Source organism: Garra rufa, unplaced genomic scaffold (genome assembly GCF_049309525.1).
Source record: "Garra rufa unplaced genomic scaffold, GarRuf1.0 hap1_unplaced_052, whole genome shotgun sequence".
Classification (NCBI taxonomy): Eukaryota; Metazoa; Chordata; class Actinopteri; order Cypriniformes; family Cyprinidae; genus Garra; species Garra rufa.
In genome coordinates this window covers 59,685-84,039 of record NW_027394327.1, presented here as the reverse complement: position 1 = coordinate 84,039, position 24,355 = coordinate 59,685, and the positions used below count along the sequence as shown (strand labels likewise).

The 24,355-nt window shown below is 34.2% G+C and overlaps 1 protein-coding gene across 1 annotated transcript in view; it reads right to left on the bottom strand.

Annotated features, from left to right (window-relative positions):
- Positions 1-603: 603 nt before the first annotated feature.
- LOC141315916 (protein kinase C-binding protein NELL2a-like) overlaps positions 604-24,355 on the bottom strand; it is a 71,659-nt gene continuing 47,907 nt past the window's right edge. Inside the window, exons 16-20 of the mRNA XM_073832752.1 lie at positions 10,593-10,733; positions 10,250-10,443; positions 9,983-10,159; positions 3,504-3,731; positions 604-1,271 (exon numbers count right to left, since the gene is read on the bottom strand). Of these exons, the coding sequence (XP_073688853.1) occupies positions 1,230-1,271; positions 3,504-3,731; positions 9,983-10,159; positions 10,250-10,443; positions 10,593-10,733 (782 nt within the window). The 3' untranslated portion in view covers positions 604-1,229. The remainder of the gene's footprint in view (positions 1,272-3,503; positions 3,732-9,982; positions 10,160-10,249; positions 10,444-10,592; positions 10,734-24,355) is intronic.

Below are 24,355 nucleotides of genomic sequence, written 5' to 3'. Positions count from 1 at the left end.
CCAAATGCTGACTCTATAAATAGCTACTCAGATTAGATATACAGTATATTCCATCAAGAGAAAACACAGAGTCAAACCCACACCCATATGTCCACACATTTAAGCATACACTATAGGTCACATAGAGGTTGGCACATGGCAAGCTCTCATAAGGCGAGGGCTGGCACAGTGACATCAGATCTGCAGTATGGTCCCTAATCTGTGGGATCAGTAAAATCACGGAAATGAGAGCCATCACACTGCAGTAATCTCCTGCGTTGGGAAAACTGCGTGCACGCGTGAGAAAGAGAGAAAGACCATGTGAGATGTGAAAGCCTGTAGCAGAACCAGCATCAACCAACGATTCAGACACCAGATTGATGAAAAAAGACAGCAAGCTCTATTAAATAGAGACTTGACATGGAAAAGATACATGGAGGATGACAATAAATCAACAAGGATGGAAACAAGTGGATGCTGAGAAGAAAATAACATTATTCTGATTATTGTTTCATTCTATTTTGGCCTTAGAGACCCCAAAGCCTCTCAGAAAAAATATACTTGAAGTTAAGATGAAATCAAAAGCTTAAAGTTTAAAGTTTAAAGAAGAACAATGCATCTGCATATTTTTTCAATGGAAACCTTTTATTTCACCATGACACAATTAGTGCACCGAGCCATTGAAGGAAACAAAACATCCATTTGACTAAAGGTGCAACATAAAACATCAAAGTAAAGACGTGAGAAACAAACACATTAAATAAACTATTCACAACATCAAGATCATATTTTCCCTGGAAGGGAGCAGAACAACCATTAATACTGAAAGAAGTAAACACTGTAGGTCATTTACAAAGGGTTTTACCATGTCTGCAGTCTGCTGAACCCATCAAGCACAAAACACTGCGATCAATGACGACATAGCTTTAATACTGAAACCTTAAAATCGAATGGAATTCGTGAAACTTCATCTCTTTGTCTGAATATTGCGTCATGGTTTCCGATGATAGTTGAATAATGATCAATAAACATCTTATCAAATGCATCAAGCAATTCTGAAACACCGTTCAAAGCTAAAACAATTCGGTTTTCTCATTAATCTTTTGTTGTGAGTGACTGAGCTGTATATTGTTGTTATATGCTATAATACATGTGAAGATTTGGTATAAAATGATCTTCTGAAGGGGATGAAACTGTACAGAGAGCCGAGACAAAGGGGAGAAAGTATAACAGACAAAATTTGAATAGGACTAGAGGCACAAAGGGTCCACAGAGCAACAGATGTGACCGTTCTGTAGAGAAAAAGAGAGGGAGGGAAAGAGAGAGAAGCAGAAGAGACATTAGTCAAAAAAAGAGAAAGAAAAGTAGCCAATTTGACACTCACTCAAGCATTTCCATATTGTATGTGTGTAACGCATTGAATAAGCATCAGTACAGTCTCTCATGATTCATCTTTCAGCTCAAATGATGCTGATGACCTTGGCCAGTCACATAAGGTGCTTTAATAAGTAGATGAATTCGCTGCTGTCCCTGAGCTCTGTTCTTTATTCCTGCATTCATCTCATTCATCTCACAGCATCCGGGATCGTTTTCTCTGTGTTCAGCTGGAGTGGCCGCGTTTCTAAGCTGTCTATCTAGAAATGACTTAGCCTATCCTTTAGAGAGGGGTTTAAATGTCAAAGGCCACTAGTGAAAATACATCTTATTAAATGAATAATTATGAAATTCAATTACAGTACAATTTATATTTTCTTAGAAGCCCCAGTCATGACATGCTAAAATGATGTATATTTATTATAAATTATGTATTGAAGCCTAATTTTGCCATGAAATGGAAAACAAAAAGGTAATTGTGACTTTAAAATCTCTAAATTCAGAATTTGTTTCTTTGCAGTACATGAAAAGTCAGATTTGTGACTTACTTTCTTGCAATTCCAAGTTCACATCGTGCAATTCTTTTTTGAGTTTACACAGCGCACTTTTTTTCCCGCCACAGAATAAAAAATAAAAAGTTAACTGTAACTTTTTATCTCATAATTCTGACTTTTTTTGTCACTACTGTGAATTTTTATCTCACAATTGACTTTTCTTTCTCAGCTGTTTTTTTCTCACAACTGAGTTTTTATCTCACAATTCATTTTTTCTCACAATTCATTTTTTTTCTCTCACAACTGTGAGTTTTTCTCACATTTAGACGTTTTTCTCACAACTGAGTTTTTATCTCACAATTCACTTTTTTCTCACAACTGTGAGTTTCTAACAATTGACACTTTTATTCACAACTGGTTTTATCTCAATTCTGACTTTTTTCTTACAACTGAGTTTTTATCTTACAATTCAGACTTTTTTTTCCTCACAGCTGAGTTTTTATCTCACAATTCTGACTTTTTTCTCACAACTGAGTTTTTATCTCACAATTGACTTTTTCTCACAACTGTGAGTTTCTAACCAGGGCTCTGAACCGGTTCAAGGAACGAAAACGAAAAACGAAAACAAATGACATTGAACAGGAACAGGAACAAAAACAAAAACGAAAACAAAATAAATTTTAATCGTTCTGAACAGAAACGGAAACAGAAATTCCAAATTAACCGGTTAATAACGGTATTTTTATTGTTCTCTTTATTATATTAATTTGGCAGACCAAAAACATGAATTCAAACTTTAGTTTTTAAGCCCTGTTTCTAACAATTCATTCTTTTTCTCACAGCTGAGTTTTATCTCACAATTGACTTTTTTCACAACTGTGACTTTCCTCGCAATTCATTTTTTCTCACAACTGAGTTCTTATCCTACAATTCTGATTTGTTTCACAACTGCAAGCTTTTGTCTCACAATTCAGACTTCTTTCTCAGAACTATGAGTTTTTCATCACACAGTTTGACTTTTCTTCTCAGAACTGCGAGTTATAAACTCACAATCATGAGTTAACATCTCGCAATTTTGACTTTTTTCACAATTCAGATTTTTTTTTAATATAAACTCAAAAAAATGCAAGAAAACAAAGTACAGTGTTATAAATGTACATCAAATATATAAAAAAAACTTTGCTAGATTTACAGTGGTAATAACTGTGCAAACATATCATCACAGTCTGTTAAAATAGTTAATCAATAAATCTTATCATAAAGTGTCTTTGATTTCTTTAGATTTTTCAAAATGATAAACCTTTGTTTATTTCCAGGTTTAAATTAGGTTCTAGAGGGTCTCAATTCAATGGGGTCTAAGATAAAGTGTTTTCAGAATAATATTTATCTGCACAAACACAATAAAACAAAAGCTGTGGCTGGGCGCACAACCAAAAGCATTTGCCTTTGACTGAATTGGTATTAAAATGTTCAAAAATAAATTAGCCAGATGTCCATGAAACCCTTAGCGGGCCTGGGAAAGCTGTGCTTGTTTCATGTGAAAGGATCCAGCTTAAAAATAATGACAACCACAGGGGTTTACGTCTAAATACTTAATAGTAAATATAGCGCTTGATCTCGTGTGTGTCTGTGGGTGGTTACGTAAGTGTCAAGTACCTTGCACTGGCAGAGGGAACACTCCGTGCCGTGTTTGGTCCAAGCGGAGCCGCTGAAGCGAGCGATCCCGTATTCATCCACGCAGGTCTTGGTGATGTCATTCCGAACCGTATCGGCCAGACAGGGGTCCGTGACGCAGCGTGGACAGCACTCGCCCTCCGGAACAACCGTAAACTCACAGTCAGCCACCGGCGCACATGATATGGGCCAGCAGTCCACTTCACCTCTCTGAGAAACACACAGACAGAGACGTACTTCAATCCTATACAGAAAACTAAATCAATATTTTCGCAATCCTGTTCGGTGAGGCTAGTAGCACATAAATTACACACTTCCCACTTTAACATGCTGCAAATCACAAATAGTGTGTTGTGCTCACTGATCCAGAGAGGAGCGTGTAATGAAGGATCGATACGACACTCCTAGGTCAGAGCTGGTTTAATATAGTCACACACAGGGCTCTGTTTCCTCCAGTATTCTTTAAAACTTTGTGTAACATCTGCTAGACCGCAGGTGATGTGTCAAAGTATATCAAAGCTATGATGCTTTTTGGATGCTTTTTGGAAGTGATTGCGTACTTGGAAGGACAAACATAAAAGTGTGCGAAGGTCAGTTCGAACAAACACTGCACGGCAAGTGTAAGACAGACTGAGAAGAAACTCTAGTCTATCCAGGGACAGTGTGAGGAGATCATTTGCATAATATGGCGTCTGGAAGTCTCACCATTCAGTTAATACTAAGTCAATTGCATTAGCCGAGGAAAAAACAAGCCATTCCCTCCAGACTTGATCCTAATTCAAAGATCAAAAAATTGTTATTATTTATAATGTCTTATTATTATTATTGTAGAAAACAGCTGTGTTCATGAATTACGTAGTGATCTGTAGTGAATCAAGTTGTCGTGGATGAATAATTCTGAGTTGAATCATTTTAATGAATCTGTTGTTCAGGTCTAAATGATTAGGTTACAGATTGGACTATATGTAGTGAATCAAGTAGTGAATCATGTTTGTGGATGAATAATTCTAGTCAAATCATTTTAATGAATCTGTTGATCTAGTCTAATGAATCTATTGTTCTGGTCTAAATCATTCGGTTAGAGATTGAACTAACCCAATTCTTAAGTTCAACTCACTGATCGGAATTGAACCAAGTAGTGAATCAAGTTTGTGGATGAATAATTCTGAGTTGAATTATTTGAATGAATCTGTTGTTCAGGTCTAAATGATTAGGTTACAGATTGGACTATTTGTAGTGAATCAAGTTTGTGGATGAATAATTCTACTAAGTCAAATCATTTTAATGAATCTGTTTATCTAGTCTGATGAATCTGTTATTCTGGTCTAAATGATTCGGTTACAGATTGGACTAACCCAATTCTTGAGGTCAACTCATTGATCTGTAATGAATCAAGTGGTGAATCAAGTTTGTGGATGAATAATTCTGAGTTGAATCATTTTAATGAATCTGTTAATCTAGTCTAATGAATCTGTTGTTCTGGTCTAAATGATTTGTTTACATATTTCACTATCTGTAGTGAATCTCATTTGGGGATGAATAATTTTACTAAGTCAAATTATTTTAATGAATCTGTTGATCTAGTCTAATGAATCTGTTGTTCTGGTCTAAATGATTCAGTTACAGATTGGACTAACCCAATTCTTGAGGTCAACTCATTGATCTGTAATGAATCAAGTGGTGAATCAAGTTTGTGGATGAATAATTCTGAGTTGAATCATTTTAATGAATCTGTTAATCTAGTCTAATGAATCTGTTGTTCTGGTCTAAATGATTTGTTTACATATTTCACTATCTGTAGTGAATCTCATTTGGGGATGAATAATTTTACTAAGTCAAATTATTTTAATGAATCTGTTGATCTAGTCTAATGAATCTGTTGTTCTGGTCTAAATGATTCAGTTACAGATTGGACTAACCCAATTCTTGAGGTCAACTCATTGATCTGTAATGAATCAAGTGGTGAATCAAGTTTGTGGATGAATAATTCTGAGTTGAATCATTTTGATGAATCTGTTGATTAACTCTAATGAATCTGTTGTTCTGGTCTAAATGATTTGTTTACATATTTCACTATCTGTAGTGAATCAAGTTTGTGGATGAATAATTCTACTAAGTCAAATCATTTTAATGAATCTGTTGATCTAGTCTAATGAATCTGTTGTTCTGGTCTAAATGATTTGTTTACATATTTCACTATCTGTAGTGAATCAAGTTTGTGGATGAATAATTCTACTAAGTCAAATCATTTTAATGAATCTGTTGATCTAGTCTAATGAATCTGTTGTTCTGGTCTAAATGATTCAGTTACAGATTGGACTAACCCAGTTCTTGAGTTCAACTCATTGATCTGTAATGAATCAAGTGGTGAATCAAGTTTGTGGATGAATAATTCTGAGTTAAATCATTTTGATGAATCTGTTGATTTACTCTAATGAATCTGTTGTTCTGGTCTAAATGATTCAGGTTACAAACTGGACTATCTGTAGTGAATCAAGTTTGTGGATGAATATTCTACTGAGTTGAATCATTTTAATAAATCTGCTGATCTAGTCTAATGAATCTGTCGTTCTGGTCTAAATGATTCGGTTAGAGATTGGACTAACCCAATTCTTGAGTTCAAGTCACTGATCTGTAATGAATCAAGTGGTGAATCAAGTTTGTGGATGAATAATTCTGAGTTGAATCATTTTAAATGAATCAGTTGTTCAGGTCTAAATGATTAGGTTACAGATTGGACTATCTGTAGTAAATCAAATAGTGAATCAAGTTTGGGGATGAATAATTCTACTAAATCAAATCATTTTAATGAATATGTTGATTTACTTTAACAAATCTGTTGTTCTGGTATAAATGATTCATTTACAGATTGGACTAACCCAGTTCTTGAGTTCAACTCACTGATCTGTAATGAATCAAGTGGTGAATCAATTTTGCGGATGAATAATTCTGAGTTGAATCATTTAAATGAATCTGTTTATCTAGTCTAATGAATTTGTTGTTCTGGATTAAATGATTCAGTTACAGATGGGACTAATCCAATTCGTGAGTTCAATTTACTGATCTGTAGTGAATCAAGTAGTGAATCAAGTTTGTAGATGAATAATTCTACTGAGTTGAAACATTTTAATGAATCTGTTGATCTAGTCTGATAATCTGTTCTAATCTGGTCTAAACTATTTGGTAACAGATTGGACTAACCCGGTTCTTGAGTTCAACTCATTGACCTGTAGTGAATCAAGTACTGATTTAAGTTTGTTGATAAATAATTACTACTAAGTCAAATCATTTTAATGAACCTGTTGATATACTCTAATGAATCTGTTGTTCTGGTCTAAATGATCGTTACAGATTCAATGTTTTGATCAGTAAATAATGACTTACGTTTTGTCTTCAGACTATTTCATTTACACTATTATTGGTTCTGAATCATAAAAATCTTTTTATGTATATTTTACAGATGATCTGTGAATTATTAAAATCCTTTCCTTTTTGTTTCAGGCAAGATACAGGTTTGAAACCATATGAGGGCGAATAAATGATTCATTTTTTGGGTGATTCATTTTTTGATTGCTGTTTTTCACTGCAAGACAACATTTTTCTTTTTTTTAGATTACATCCTGAATCAGGCCGAGCGGGTTACGTAGACCTTGATTACAAAGGGAATGCATATTTCTCTCAATGTCTCTCTCTCCCCTCCTGGAGTTTTCCATTCCGGAAACAGTCTTTGTTCTTCCACTCCTCACACTTTTGTATTCTTAAAACACAAGGCATTCTTCCTGCTCCATTCTCTCGTATTTCAGTGTCTCTTCCTCTCTTTCAAGTCCTGTGTTCTTTTTACTTCAGAGGGAGCAAGGAAAAAAACTGATGAGAAGAGGGATTCGAAGAGTAAAGGGGGTTGAAAACGACAAAAAAAAAGCGCTGACTGAAAGAGAATGTGATAACAGTCCGACGGTATACATAAAAGAGACAAACAAAAAAACAGCTGTACTGAAACCTAATGAAATTTCAATATGACAGTGTGAAACTGGCTCTATTTGATAATTTCTCTTTCTCAAAGCTGGTTTAATGGACACAGATTACACTTGTCTAGGATTAAAAATGGCTTTCAATTTAAAGTCAGTTATTGAGCAATTAATCCAGAGCCGTAACTTGAAAAACAACATCCACAACTGTCCAGAAGTCTTTAACAGAATTCATTACACACCTACAAGTTTATCAGTCCTAAACCCTGAGGCAAAGGTTTCATTCTCTGTGAACTAAAAGAAAAAACTCCCAGACAGAGAAAATGTGAGCTGGGAGCCTGGCATGTCATGTGAGGAACCTCTGACAAGTTTAGAAACCTTGTTTGAACCCATTGTCAGCTCAACAAATACCGTACTAAGGATTTTCACTAGAGAGAAAGATAGAGTTAGCTGGACTTTATAATTCAATTCTTCTCAGAGTGCAGAAAGTTCTGCATAAAGATGGAAAAAATGGCTATTGGATCAAAGTTCAGTGCTGAACCACAACACACCGGAGGGAGAAACACCAGAGGGGCTGAAAACTGCATTGTTCAAGGTTTGAGATATTGCAGAAAGTTCCACTGTGGCCAGCAGTTTCTCTGAATCTGAATCTAATACACAGAGAAAAGAATGACAGTGGGGTTTCTCAGCATTGTGCATGTGTGAATGCATACTAGCTAAAGGGGACATATTTCACACTTTTGCATCATATTCTTTCCCTCGAGTCCAGTTATAACTTTAGTAAGGGTGAACCAAAAAAGGTGCAGTTCTTTTTTACGTGACCATTTTTCACTCTCACTCTAACTCTTAGGCTGTTTCTGCCAATGTATTTGGAAGAATATGACAAGTTATGCTGTTATTAGCTGAACTTCTCATACGTGAGATTTATACAATATTTAATAAAGAAATTAATTTTGAAAGTCATGATATATAAATGTGAGAGATCATAAATTAAAGTGCTTTTTCATTTAGTTTTAAAAATATGTTACTAATAGTTATTATTATTATTATACACTTGATTTAAGAAAATCATTTTTACTTTTAATGATATTTAATGATATTTTAATTTGATAACAAACAGCACATAGATAATATATAATATTAATATATAATAATACTATAATTGAATAACGTACAAATAATAATCATACACAAAAGTGTAAAAACATGTTAATTCTTCAGTTTAAAGAATGCTTAAATGTATTATTTTATTAATTAAAAATATATAATATGTATAATTTTAAATATTTACAAATATACACATATCTAAATAATAAATAATAATATGTTTTTAGACATGTAAAATATGAAAAAATATAAAATAATGTAAAATATTAAGTAACTAATAATACTAAGTACCTCATAATAAATAATAACATTATAATTAGTGCACAAATAATAATCAAATCCAAAAGTCTGAGAAAAATGTTCATTTTTAATTGAATTCTTTTTATATTTTATATAACAAAGCAAAAGTACGCTAAAATATCTAAGGATATTTAAATATATTCTTGTATTATTTTTAAATATATAATATGTATGATATTTTAAATATTAAAAAATATGCATATATCTTAAAAAATAATTAATTTAACATTTAAAATAAAAAAAATAGTATAAATTACTACATTTACCTCATATTCAATAATTAAAGTACAATAATTACATGCACAAAGAATGTTTGAATATATATATATATATATATATATATATATATATATATATATATATAAAATACATAACATGTATAACATAACATTTTTTTATTTTAAATATTTAAGTATATGCATATATCAAAATAATTAATATTAATAAATAAAATTTTTGACATTTTAAATATTACAAAATATATAATACTACACGGCACAAAAAAATAGTCATTTCCAAGGTATGGTATGATCAGAGGTATGATCAAATATTTTTATATATATTTTGTATTATTTTCAAAATATAACATGTATATTATTTTTTAAATGTGTAAATGCCTAAATAAAAACTAATATTTTATAATATATGATATAATAACATATAATTTTTTTCACATTTAAAATATATGTAACATTATATTAAATATATAATATGACATTTAACAAATTCCATAGCTTCCATTGAATTGGCAGTGCATTCAATATATTTTCAGATCACACATCGTACGAACCATTAGGTTTTATAATACATTAGGTTCAATAACATATTTTATAATGACATAATTTTTTAATAAAAAAAAATAGAAATGCATGTCAAATAAAAGCATTTTTACTAGTGGTCTCAGACATTTGGGCTCCACTGTTTATCTCTAAATGCTTAGATAATAATCATTTTAATATCATCTTTTCTAATGTTCTTTGGCAATAGCTTCTTCCAATGTCAACCATACACTACATACTAGTTTATAAATATATACTGGCAATCATAATGCATTACCACATCGACTTGGCATAACATGCTGCCACTCACCATGCACTGGCACTGCTGGCAGTTCTCCACCCAGGTCTCTCCGTTACTGTACGCCAGCAGACCGTTCTGATGCAAACACTGAGAACTCAGACGAGGATCGCATTCAGGACAGCACAGCACATCCACTGTGGGATTCTCACAATCGCACACCATCCGTCTACACATCACTAACCCCGACTAAAACAGGAAAGAAAGACAAGAGACTGAGTAAAAATCCATTTCTGAGTTTTCCCTTGACCACAATTCCCATCAGCCCCTTCGGCTCACCTGACAAGAGCAGACAGAGCACCTGTCGTCATCCAGCACCCAGATCTGCCCGTTGTGTTTCACCTTCCCGTCATGGGCGCAGTCACCCGTGCAGTTCCTACCGTGCGGACAGCGGCAGTCATAACCTCCATCCATGTTAAAGCACACGGTGTCATTAGCACAGCTGTGCCGGCCCGTCTCGCATTCATCAATGTCTGCCATGTAGAAACAAAGAGGACACCAAACACCAATTAAGTCACTTGGTTAGCATGGCCTAGTTGGCTGGTGTATGTCGTAACTACTGATACATTTTCTCCATTGACTTCTATTTAAAAGAAGCATAGTTTCATTCAGTATAAGTTACCTTCACAAGACTCTCCATTGGCTGAGAACATTCCGTTGTCATGGTAGCCATCGCGACACTCGCAGTGATACCAGCCAGGTAGGTTGACGCAAGTGGCTCGACTGTCACACTCCACAAATCCATCGGAGCACTCGTCGATGTCTAAGGAGACAATGTGGAGACACGCATAAGAAAACCCAAGAAGTGTGCAAAATAAGCACAGTGTCATTCTAGGTGAGCACAACTGTACCTGAATGACGTCAAAAGTTGTCACATACCATAAAAAACATTTTTTAAAATAGTATGAAATATGAAATATGAATTGCAGAAGGTTCAAAGGCTCATTGATGCTTTAGAAGAAAACATAACGCATTAAGCCGGTATTGCATTAAATTAATTAAATTAAAATGCAATACAATGTTTATCACCATAATTTCATAAAAAACTGCCATAAAGTGCATATTCTAATGTCTAGTTATGCTAGAGTGTGTTATCCTCTTTCCACAACCTTTTCAAATTCCTAAACGCATACAAATCTACATAAATATATTTGATGTCTGTCCTCACACCAAACACAAAGGAAGGCAGACAAATAGAGCTTTCGCCATGGGCGTCTTGAAAGCAGCGTATCCAACAGCTGTTGATAATGATGCTCTTCAGAATCTATTCAACTTTCAGTGCTTGTCCTTGGATTACACTTTCACAGAAAGCTCCGCCGAGCATCACTCAGACCCAGTCAGTTCAATGACAACTTCAACCACAATGGCATACTGGGAGAGAAATGATTTTGTGACTTTAACCTTAGGCTACCGAATACGTTTCACCTCACCCATCTCATTAAGACTATTAAGAGAGTGGTGTATTATATTGCATTTCAATGGCAACTTCGATGTATGAAGTGAAGGCAAGGCTGAGTAGAGTCAGTAAAATAAAAGCGGGTGAATACTTTGTGTTTATGGGTGTGCAAGAGAGAGAGAGGGAAAAATGTATGTAGCCTTGAGAGTCTTTGTGAAAGAGCACAGAATATGAGAGACCTTGAGAATTAGGTTTGCAAGTGTTGCATGTTAGTATTGCACAGGCTAAGAAATTCTTTAAAGGGATAGTTAAACAAAAAATGTTGTTCCAAACCTGTAAAACCTTCGTTCATCTACAGAACATAAACCTTAAACATGTCACTTGCATAGCTGTCTATGCAGGGTCAGAAAGCTCTGGGATTTCATCAAAAATATCTTAATTTGTGTTCAGTAGATGAACGAAGGTCTTATAGCTTTGGAACGACAAGAGGGTGAGTAATTAATAACAGAATTTTAATTTTTTTTTGTGAACTATCCCTTTAAGAGAATCTGCAGAACATTTGATTAGAAATGGAATGTCTGATGTGAGGAGGGTTCTGAATATTTTTCACTCCTCTGACTAAGATTTCCACACTTTCTCTAAAGATTTCACTTCGCCTAACACTAAATCCCCCGTCCCTCAAAAACAAAGAACGGCGAAAATAACACAAACAGTGCTGAATAATACATAGATGTAGGCAGTGCTGATGACATTTATTCATTTTCTTCCTTGAGCACAAACACACACTGCACTCATCTCCCTCAGAGGAACGGCTGGCATTTGTGCTGTCAGTAAGCAGTAGCGAGTATTGATTGACTGTGTATTCACGGGCAAACCCCCAGGGTTCCCGCTGTCCTGCAGCCCTGCCACTAATTTGTCACGGAATGTCACAAGTCGACGGCACAATGCACAGTCTCCATCTCATTTGTTCCATCTTCAGCATTTGGAATCCTCATATATTTCCATTTGTTTGCAGTAGTGAGTTTCGCTCTAGCAAAAACCAAGGTCCGTTTAGAGGAAAAGTTTACTCAACCTCAGGCACTCCAAGATGTAGATGAGTTTGTTTGTTCATCGGAACAGATTTGAGGAAATTTAGCATTCCCTTACTTGCTCACTAATAGATCCTTTGCAGTCCAAACAGCTGATAGAGCTATAATCCACAAGAAATCCAGTCCATCAATTAATATCTTGTAAAGTGAAAAGCTCTGTTTGTAAGAAGCGAATCAATCATCAAGTCATTTTACCATTAAACCATCAAGTTCACAATTCATAATAATGCTTCGTTCAGTGACAACGTCTATCCCCTATTCTCCTCTCACATCAAAATCCAATTTTGGACTGTTTTCGCTTAGAAAAAAGAGTGCTTGATCTGTACATATTTCTCTCCTGATTCAGACGAGACGACTTTTTCACTGGAGAAAGCAATGTTATTGTAACGTAGGAGCCATGACAATGTAGTTGGGGAACCATGTGCAGGTTTTATTTAATCCTCCTGATTAGAAACAGGTGTCCGTAATAGTTGCTATGCAAGGGCTTATGGGAAATGGAGTCCGGAAAATGTCTATTTTGATTGGAAGCAGTAACACGCAGTTTTCATGCATGACTCTTTAATTGCAAATGAGCTGCTGTTCACTGCCCCCTTTTCAGCTCCTGCCAAAACCAACTGTTTGGTTTTGATTATCATGTCTATCATGCTGACATTATGCATTTTAAACCATATTAGTTTTAACTTCTGATATAGATTTAAAGAGCATAGTCAAAACAAGCAGGGTCAAAATACCAGCAAACAGTAACATCCAAGGCAAGGCAAAAGAGTAATCCACAAAACAGGCAATGGTCAGGGAAGGCAGCTATCGATCAAAAACAAGTAAACAGTCCAGGGTCAAAACATAAACAAGGCAAGGTATAGAGCACGACAAGACTGGGCAAAGAAAACAAGAAAACACTCAGTAGCAAAACAATACTTTGCAATGTGAGTGTGTTTGAGTGCAACCTCTATAGTACTCTTCATTGGAAACAGGTGTCTGTAATAGTTCCGAGGCAAGGGCTTGTGGGAAATGGAGTCCAGAAAATGGCTATTTTGATTGGAAGCAGAAACACGCTGTTTTCATGCATGCCTCTTTAAATGCAAATGAGCTGCTGTTCACCGCCCTCTTTTCCAGAATAGGGCTGTGCCTTAACAGCTCCTGCCTCAGATACTTTGCCAAAAACCAACTGTTTGGTTTTAATTATCATGTCTATCATGCTGAAATCATACATTTTAAACCATATTAGTTTCAACTTCTGATATAGATTAAAGAGCGTAGTCAAAACAAGCAGGGCTAAAATACCGGCAAACAGTAACATCCAAGGCAAGACAAATGAGTAATCCACAAAACAGGCAATGGTCAGGGCAGGCAGCTATCGATTCAAAAACAAGAAAACAGTCCAGGGTCAAAACATAAGGCAAGGCAAGGAAAATGAGAAAACACTCTGTAGAGTCTTCAATAGCAAAACAATACTTTGCAATGTGAGTGTGTTTGAGTACAACCTTTATAGTCCTCCTGATTGGCAACAGCTATCCTTGAAGGAACCTTCAGGCATCCTAGGTGTATATGACTTCTTTCTTTCAGACGAATGCAATCGGTGTTACATTAAAAATTATCCTGGCACTTCCTAGCTTCAGAATGGCATAGGCGGGTGTTTTTTCTTCATCAGTCCAAAACAAATCTAATAAAGTGCATCCATCCATAATAAAAAGTGCCTTACACAGCTCCGGGAAAAATATCAGAGGTTTTCTGGAGACTGGTTTTCCTTTGCTAAAGTCAGGAAACTTTGTTACCTTTGTACCAGTAAATAAACGTTTTTCACGAGACTCTGTGTACAACTGCGAACTGTTCAACTGTTTATTGAACTTGTTTTGGACTGATGAAGAGAAACACCCACCCATTGCATTTTGAAGGAGCCAGAACTCAGATTGCATTTGTCTGAAAGAAGGAAGTCATATACACCTAAGATGCCTTGAGGGTGAGTAAATAATGGGCTAATTTTCATTTTTGGGTGAACTAACCCTTTAAGAATGCAGTCAAAACAGGCAGGGTCAAAATACCAGCAAACAGTAACATCCAAGGCAAGACAACAGAGTAATCCACAAAACAGGCAATGGATAGGGCAGACAGCTATCGATCAAAAACAAAGAAACAGTCCAGGGTCAAAACATAAACAAGGCAAGGGAAGGCAAGGAATGCAACAAGACTGAACAAGGAAAACCACAATAGCAAAACAATACTTTGCAATGTAAGTGTGTGAGAGTGCAGCCTTTATAGTCCTCCTGATTGAAAACAGGTGTCCATAATAGATCCTATGCAAGGGTTTATGGGAAATGGAGTCTGGGAGGCAAATTTGCTGGAGATCTCTGGAGATGAATGTGAGAAACGACAGAGGCCGGATTTGTGACAGTTATGGATATAGGTTTCATATTTTTGTCGGAAGCAAGGTTTAAAGCTAAAAACATCCTAAAGGACATCTATTATGCCCCATTTTACAATACATAACGTAAGTGTCCCCAGAATGTGTTAAGTTTTTAAGTCTCAAAATACTTCACTGCCTATCATTTTGAAAATGCCTATTTTGAGTGCAACCAGAAACACACTCATACTTCTCTAAGTCTCTAAGCATTCTCATACTAAACTAAGTTCTCTTTCATGTCTTATTGCGCTTAAACTGTCAAATACACACAAGTTTATGTTAAAAATACACAGGGATAACAAAAACAGTTGGTTATGTCTGTGAAAGTAAACAGCTGGGAAAGAAATCACAGGTTTATACACAGTGATGTGTGTGGCAGCAGCGTAATATACAGTAAATAAATCAATAAATCCACTGCTCTTTTGTCTCGTCTGAGGCTGGGACTCTAAATTGTGTTTGTGCTAATCTGTGCATAAAATGATAGAACAGTTAGCATGGTTTGCTCGGACTTTTGCAATGGCATTAGCGCTGGTACGTCGTTGTCGTTTGCGAAAAACAAAATGGTGGAGATGTGGGTGAAGATCTTCATACGTCATGAGGAGCAAAATCTGAGTGGCTTGTTTTTTCATATGCTTGCAGAGGAAGGCTTACCAAAATAAAGTTACTGAGTTGTCCTTTTTCACATTTTCTAGGTTGGTAGACACACCAGGGACTCAATTATAGCACTTAAACATGGAAAAAGTCAGATTTTCGTGATATGTCTCCCTTAATGATGGATTTGTTTGTTAGCAACATGCAGCTTTTCACTTTACAGCACATTAATTGATGAACTGGAGTCGTGTTGATTACTTGTGGATTATTGTGAAACGAACTCATCTACATCTTGGATGGCCTGAGGGTTAAAGCTTCAGCAGATTTTCATTTCAGGGTGAGCTATTTCTTTAAGAGTGCCATTTCTTTTTGAGATAATCAAGAGGATCAGGATGTATAATTTACTACTAGAACAGGCCGAACACTTCCCGAGTCAAAGTGCCAAGTAAAACAGATTATCCAATCCCATGAGCGCAGACGGGAATAGTTATGGGTCCACAGTGGAATCCTCAAGTCAATTTCATCAGGGACGATTCTTCAAACGGTAAGTCATCAATCCACTCAGTCCCTTTACGTCCCGGCTGTTCCCACCCCAGCTATCTCCTTCATCTGCCCTGCTCTCGTTCCCCCCCCCTTCCCTTCATCCTCCCCCTCCATCCTCACACTAATGAACAGATTCACACCCACTCCTGGTTCTCACTGGGGAACTCAGCACTGTAGAAGGGCCTCGATGCAAACGAGGGTGTGTGCATGAAAGCCCGGTCCCATTCTCAAACAAAGTCTGGCACTTTTTTTTTAACAGGAAGTTCAAAAGCACACCTTTTCTTACCGAGTAGGCAGATAGCAGATTTGAAGAGCTTCCCCAATATAAGTGGCAATTCAGAAGAAAGTATTATCTTTAAAGCTGAAGTGAACTGCTGTTCGCCACCCATTTTATTGGAGATGGTGATGCATTTCAAAGATATCCAGTGAGAATAAAATGTTTCTTTGGAATAACAGGAGCATTTAGAAAGTAAATACTTTGACTTTAACTGAATACAATGGATTTTTAAAAAAATAATTAAAAAATATATTTATATATTTTTAATGTATTTTATGGTTGTTTAAATGTATAACAAATAGCAATAACAACAGTATAATAAATAGCAAAACAAAGTACTTTTTAATTCATCAAACGTCATTTTTACTCATATATATACACACACACAAAATATTTTGTGTTGTATTATAAATTAAAATGCCTATTAAATATGACAAAATGAATATCAAAACAAAAAAATCCCTATATATATATTTAACAATTTTAACAATCATTTTATATTCATAAAAACATAACTCTTTTTAGGAAAAAAATACTTATAAACATACATTACTTCTTACATTTCATAACAATTATAGTAATTATGAAAGATATGAATATATATATATATATATTTAAAATAAAATTATGTATTATTAATTTAAATGTATAATAAAATATGACAAAATACATATAAAAATAATAATATATAATAATAATATATTAATAAAAATACAGGTTTTCTCAGGAATTCTCGTATGCTTATATTACATATATAACATTTAATAACAATTATAACAATATTATATAAAATTATATATATATATATATATATATATATATATATATATATATATATATTCAAAATAAAAATGTTGTACTATAAATTCAAATGTATAATAAAATATGACAAAATGATTATAAAATAACAAAAATCTCTATATAGAACATTACATATTTTATATTTATATAAAATGTAGAATAAAATCTGACAAAATAAATACATTTAACATTATAAAATAATATATTTAACCACTTTAATAAAAATGATAATAGTTATGAAATATTTTAATATTTATTAAAATATAGGTCTTGTCAAGAATAAATACTTATATACATTACATAACATTTAATAAAAATTATAATAATATTATATAAAGTTTTAAAAAATATCAAAATATAAATTATAGTTCTATAGGAAATATTAATACAAATACAGTATATATATATATATATATATATATATATATATATATATATAATAAATACATCAAAATGTATAATAAAATATGAGTAAATATATTTAATAATTTAAAATAATATATATTTACAAATTTTCTAATCATAACTGAAATATTCTGTACAGATCTGGCCATTAAAAATGCGTCTTTTTTCACGCGGCAGCCTGCAATTCAGCACGCGTCGCCACGCGGCGGCCTGCAGGGGCTTTTTTAGGTTTTTTTAAAACGTTGTTGCGCTTCATATAATATCCACCAGGTGGCGCAAGGAACAACATTCTGTGGCCAAGCCCTGCACAAAGAGGGCTATTTGGACAGTATTTATGTCTGTTGTTTCAATATCTGGCGCCATAATCGGTAATTCATTCTGTATGTAACGGCAAAGTATTTATAATTTCGTTTCCTTTTTATTAAGTTAATTTAGAAAAAAAAATTGGAGCATTTTTGTTCGTTAAACGTAAGCTTTTTGTTTCTTAAAGACCAAGCGGCAGACAGTGAGTTGACCTACTCTTTCAATTTGCCTTCTCAAATCACGAATTGGCTAAACTAAAATCCATAGATGTAAAATAAAAGAAATAAATAATAATAGATATAAATATGCGCTATTAGGTGCATATCCAATCGTTTGTGCGGAGAGAGCAAAACACATTTTTAGGACATGAAGGCTCAAGCTCGATCAGTTACATTTTTTTTTCAGTGGAAAATATTTAACCGTTATTTTTTTGTCAGACATGATAAATAAATATGTAGAAAGACTTAAATTACTACTTAACGAAAAAAACAAATAGAAAACAAAAACTGTTTTTATTATGTAGCTAGTCCATAGAGATGCATTTCTCTCTAAAGGCGCGCGTCCAACGAGGATATGAGGACTGTTAACTGCATCATCACTGACTCAGAAAACAGTAGTTTCTAAATAAATAATTAAAATATCTCCTTACTATTAGACAGTCATGGTATTTACTTTTGCCAGTGTTTTGTGGTAAGCTTTAAACAAGGAACCCTTCCAAGCTGTGCTGAACGTGCGCTCAATGCTGCTAACAGGACCGTCATGGTAGCCTGGTCTCGTGGTTCCTCCAGCGCTGCAATTTTTTTTTAAATCACCACTGAATGTCTAAAATATAATTTTAGCCCGCATTTGATCTTTGACGGACTAAAATGCAGGGCTGTAATACGTCTTAAAAGTGGAACATGGAAATATAATGGATGTACTGCGAAAAAAGTTTTATACTCGACATTGTTTCCAAATGGTTAAATGTGAGATTCTGGAAATGAGAATTAAATTTAGCGTGTCGGGTCGGGAAGAAAATTATTCTAAGTGGGTATATATAGGCTATATATTCTAAGGGTATATATATAGTTAGTATCATAGGCGGAGCGTGTGTAAGGCTGGGGAAGGCTTGACCTGGGGCCAAAAAATGCCACTAAATTGGACATATTCCCCTGCCCAAACAAAATCAATATATTACGTCTGTTGACAATAAAATGAAAATGAATAGAAAATGTAAATTGCGGCATTACATTAAGATCAGATAATCTGCACCGTAATTCTTTTTAGGCGTTTTTACAGTGTTATAACGAACCACACACGATTCTGTTGGGTTAGGAATGCAATGTCTATCAGAAGCGTTCAAATGAGTCTTGTCAGTTTTGTTGAGTGCGCGCAACTCTTGATTTTTAAAAAAATCATAAACAACAAAGCTCAGACGCACCTAAAATGTAGCTATAAGTAAGAGATTCGTTACACAGGGAATACAACGAAATCATGGTTTACATTTAAGATACAAGTTCATTTAAGATATAAGATAACATGTATATTGAAAAGTTCTTTAAAAGCATCTGGATGCAAAAATAGTATTTTTTAAAGGTGTTTTTAAAGCATTTGCTTTATGGATTAAAATACTAATAGGCTAATAAATAATTTGCATATCGGACAAAATTGCGTTGCAGCAAATCCTCTAAATTTTAAGATATATAGAACAGAGAAACATAAAATCTGAAAATATAAGCAGCTACAATTATTAAAGTTTTACATATACTCTATGCCAGTATAATTTGTAATTATAATTATTTTATAGTATATTCTATAACATTATAATTTTAATAGAATTATAAAATAAATATAATCAGCCCTGTTTTAGGCTTTTCCTTACTTTTATATTTTAGACATTCATCAATAATGGAGATAAATAGAAAAATTTCTCGCCATTTCTAAATTGGACGTGCCTTTATATAGAAATATCTTTAAATCTTTAGGCCTACAGATTACATAATGAACGTTTCTATTTTCGATTTGAATTATTTCGTTTTAAAGTGGTAATTTAAAGCTTTTGTTCATTGTGAAGCGATGTTCAAGAACAGACGGCAGAAAGCGCATCTTCTGTTTTCCTTTATTTTATAAACGCATGAGTTGTTTATAGGCTATTGTGAGTGCACTAAAATAAAAATGGACCCGTTACAGGTCAGAATGATGTATTACTCCTATACCTTTATAAGCAAAAATGAAGAAATTATTTATTTATTTTCACACAAAAAAAGTGATTGCACTGGTGCCTCCATTTTTTTCACAACCTTTCAAACATCTAACCTCACAATTGTTAATGAGGGTCGTTCGTGTCACTTTTAAACTTGCCATTTCACCTTTCACCTTCCCCCCAACCTATGAATAAAGGTGAGAAGAGCTGGCTTGGCTCCGGGGGGGGGTGAAGTGCTAGGGGTGTCTCATTTCTCGTTAGGTTGGAAGGGTAGGGGGAAGGGGAAGGGCCAGATAGGCCTCCAAACAAAGAATTTTCGGGACCTCATTTCAAACGAAGGGCTAAGAGAAATTTCCATTTTCCAACATGCCTGCTCACTCGAGCAAGCAGACTTATAAATATAGGTAATTTTTGCCATTAATAAGGATATTTATGACAATTTTTCATTATATGTATATTACCTTTAATCTTGTGTTTGTGTTTATGGTGTTGTTCTGTAAATAAACGTTTGCAAAAAATCGCTAAAGTTTGCTAGCAGATAGCACTGTTTGCACTGATTGATATTACAAAATATATTTTTATGTCATATACACTTGACTGCAAGTTAGAAACATGGAAGGCCATGTGGCGAGGGAATTTCCCACACCCCAGTCATTTAAATCAGTACATAATAATGAAAAAAAAAAAAATACCTTACAATTAAAAAGAAGCAGATTTTTACCATCTGAAATTTCTTAAACCAGTGAACCCCTGTAAACATTTCAGTCCAAGGATCCAGTAAACCAATGCGCTCAAATTGAAAGTTCAAAAGGAAATTCAATGGAGTAGAATTTAACACTTTCTCAGAGTTAGATTTTAACACTTTCTGGAGTTAAAATATTAATCATTTGGAGAGTAATTTTAACTCTAAAATTTAGTTAATTATAATTTAAACTCTTTAACCAGTGTTAAAAACACTTCTTAGGGTAAACACAATATGTTTTATGTGGAAATGACTACACTGAAAGCCATACTCTCAACTAGCTGCTTTTATTTCAGGAAATACATAGATTGGATTTTGAAATTCCATGCATGTAAACACTTTGAAATTAACTGCTGTCATAAAATACTGTAAAATCTAACAGCAAAACATTTACATTTAATACATGTCTGCAGTGCCAACAAGAAATGTTTAGTAAAATTGTATACAGCATAGTCAAAAACACATCATTGCATTATATAAAATCAAACCTGAATAATTATAAAATAGTGCAGTAGTATTGTGTAACCAGAGGTAGATATACATCAGATGAAGTAACAAGAAACAACTCCACAGTGATACCAGGATACATTCCATGAATTAGTTTGAGGCGCCTGAATAAAAACAAAACTGAAAGCTGAAGGATGGAGCACAGAGGACAGAACTTAACATTTTGCTTAAATAAGAATACTGCTTGTTCAACTGCCTTGCTCTCAGTTCTTTGACTTCAGTTCTACCTATATCATTATTATATACATTTGTCTTTAAAAAAAAATATGTACAGGCTGGACAGAGCATCATGATACTTTACTTTACTTGAACAGCTCTTCAACAATACCCAAGGTTTCACATGACTGACAAGGCGAAACTTCTCAGTCCAAGACGATGTAAAAGGTGGAAACCTGTGCTTTTGATGTCCCTGAGGAAAGATGATATGGCTGAGGGTTTTCTTTAGTGGCCAGATGATGGTCATCAATACTTTGGCATGACCGAAACACAAGATAAACATCCCTTTATAAACAATAGGCATTAAAGGAAGAGTCCACTTCCAGAACAAAAAAATACAGATAATTTACTCACCCGCTTGTCATCCAAGAGGTTCATGTCTTTCTTTTCTTTCTTCAGTCACAAAGAAATTGTTTTTTTTTTTTAAGAAAAGATAATCGTTCAGACAAATGTAAAAATATATATTTTTTTCAATAACATTTTGAAGTATTATTTAATACTTACCAGTCCTTTGACATCCAAAAAGCAAGAAAACATGTAGTACATCAGCTGAGCCCTGGTCATCTTTTTTCAGTGTTGTTTTATCTCAAAAACTTCTGCTGGACTACACAATAACATCAACAACATGTTATTTACAAAATAAATCATAAAATTACAGTCACTTACTCTTTATTAACTGATTACTAAACACATAACTCACCTGAATTGAGAAAATCTGAGAAACAAATTTCGTCCAGTTTTACTACTACTTCCCTCCATCCAGCACTTCTGTCAACATCCTGACAATGAAGAGAAAACATGTAATTTAAAACAACCTGTTAGTGTGATTGAAAATGCAAAATGTTTAATATGAAAGCCACGAACTCTCATAGGTCACGAGTCACTACTAAAACATTTGTAACGTTAGCCGTTACGACTCAAAACATTGCAGGCATTACTTTACACGTTCATGGCTAAACTATGATCGTTTTTAGCCAGGGTAAAGTTAGACTTAGACACTTCAGTTTACTGACATTGCTAGATATTACCTCGTCTCGTCGGCATGACATTATGGAAGCTTAACAGAATGTTTCTTGAGCGAGTCGCAACTTAAATTTGACAGCAAAACACTCGTTTACAAAAAAATAAGGTGAACAGAAAGACGTAAGCTAATATTAGCTTGTTCACATCGAAAAAAAGTCCGCTCAAAACAGCCATGTTTTGCATCGGAGATTCATTCAACACAAAGTTCGCCGCGGTTATTGGCGTCAGTACACTAACGTAACAGCTATAATCAGCTGTCTGTCAGAAGATAAAGAACATTTTGGAGTTAGTTTTTTACCTACCTCATGACGAAGTAGACAACTTCATCAGTCGATCGTGTGGCAGAACCAGGCTCGTGTCATGGCGCGCTCCTGATGTAACGTTATTGTTAAAACGTGCCCCTGAACACCAATGAATGAACTCCGAAATACAACACAGCCAGGGAGTATCCCGTAACACAAACTGTTGTGAAAGTTAAAGAATAAACTCCAAAAATTTAACTCTTTCACACTTTTTTGCCTAACTCCTGATTTTCGAACTCCAGCAATTTGCTGTACACAAATGAAGCATTTACCCACTTCTCAAGGCACCACTACACCACAGATTTGCAATTTGCCGTGCATGTGATAACGCATTGTTTGTTTTGCTTACGGCCATATGTGTACATGTGAATGAACGGTGCGTACACCGTACATTTGTACTTTTTGCAACGCTACAACATTTTTTTCAACATCTTGAAATGTGTGATAAACATCGGCGCATGTCCTCTGATGTAACATTAAGAACTAGCGACAACGTATGATGACGTATAACAGTGTTGTAGTGGTTTCCCATTCCTTAGCTAAGCTAAGCTACAGCAGCAACACGGCAAAAGTAGTTTACTACATCTAAGCTATTTTTCAAAATGTAATTTTTCTACATGGTATGAACCATCATCTTACCAAATCAATGCTTTCTCAGTGGTCAATAAAATTGTCAGTCATACAGGCATAAAAGTTCAGTTTAACGTTACTTGTTTATTCAACAACGCTTCCAAACCAATTTGGCAACAAAAATCAGCATCATTTACAGGGCTGGATTTATCTCATATTGTGACATAGGCAAACAAAATTTTGGAGGGTTGAATTCTTTCTTTTAAAAAATGTTTTGAAAAAAAAAAGGCACTTGTTTCTGAATATTAAACGAATAAAACAGGGGAAACACAACAATACTGAATAACTGAATAAACTAGCCATACAAAGATTGATTTCAAAGATTTCATGAGAGCCTGATTTTTTTAATTCTCAAAATTTATAGAACAGAACATGGAAGTTTGAAGTATCAAGAATATTATATCCGCTCCTCGAGTACAATACCTTTTTGGACGCCTTGAGAGAGAAATTTATCTTTACGGATTACATAAACGAGTTTTTGTTTTCAATTTGTTTTATTTCGTTAAGTAATAATTTAAAGCTTCCTATAGATATGATTATCATCTCTGTAGAAATTAATACAATATTAAATAATTATATAGGCGATGCTGTATATGCTAATGATGTCTGTGCGCAATGTAGACAGCATTCACAAGTTTATCATGAATAAACATTACATAAAGTACTTAAAATTTAATAGCCTCACAAGAAACATTTTATGCATCCCAGAGTCTTGTCCATTAACTGACCTTCTTTTTTTCCATAATATTTGTATTATTCGTTTATATTCGTTATTTTCACCTTTATTTTGATCTCTTTACAAAACATTCTGAATGTTTTTATTTATTGTGAATCGCTTAATCTAAATAACTTTATGTATATATGCTATTTGCCATTTTGCAAACATTGTAAACGACAATTATGCCAATAAAGTTTTGACTTTTTGATTGTATTTATGCCCGTGTGTGACCATAAACGATTTACAAATGGAACTAATGATTC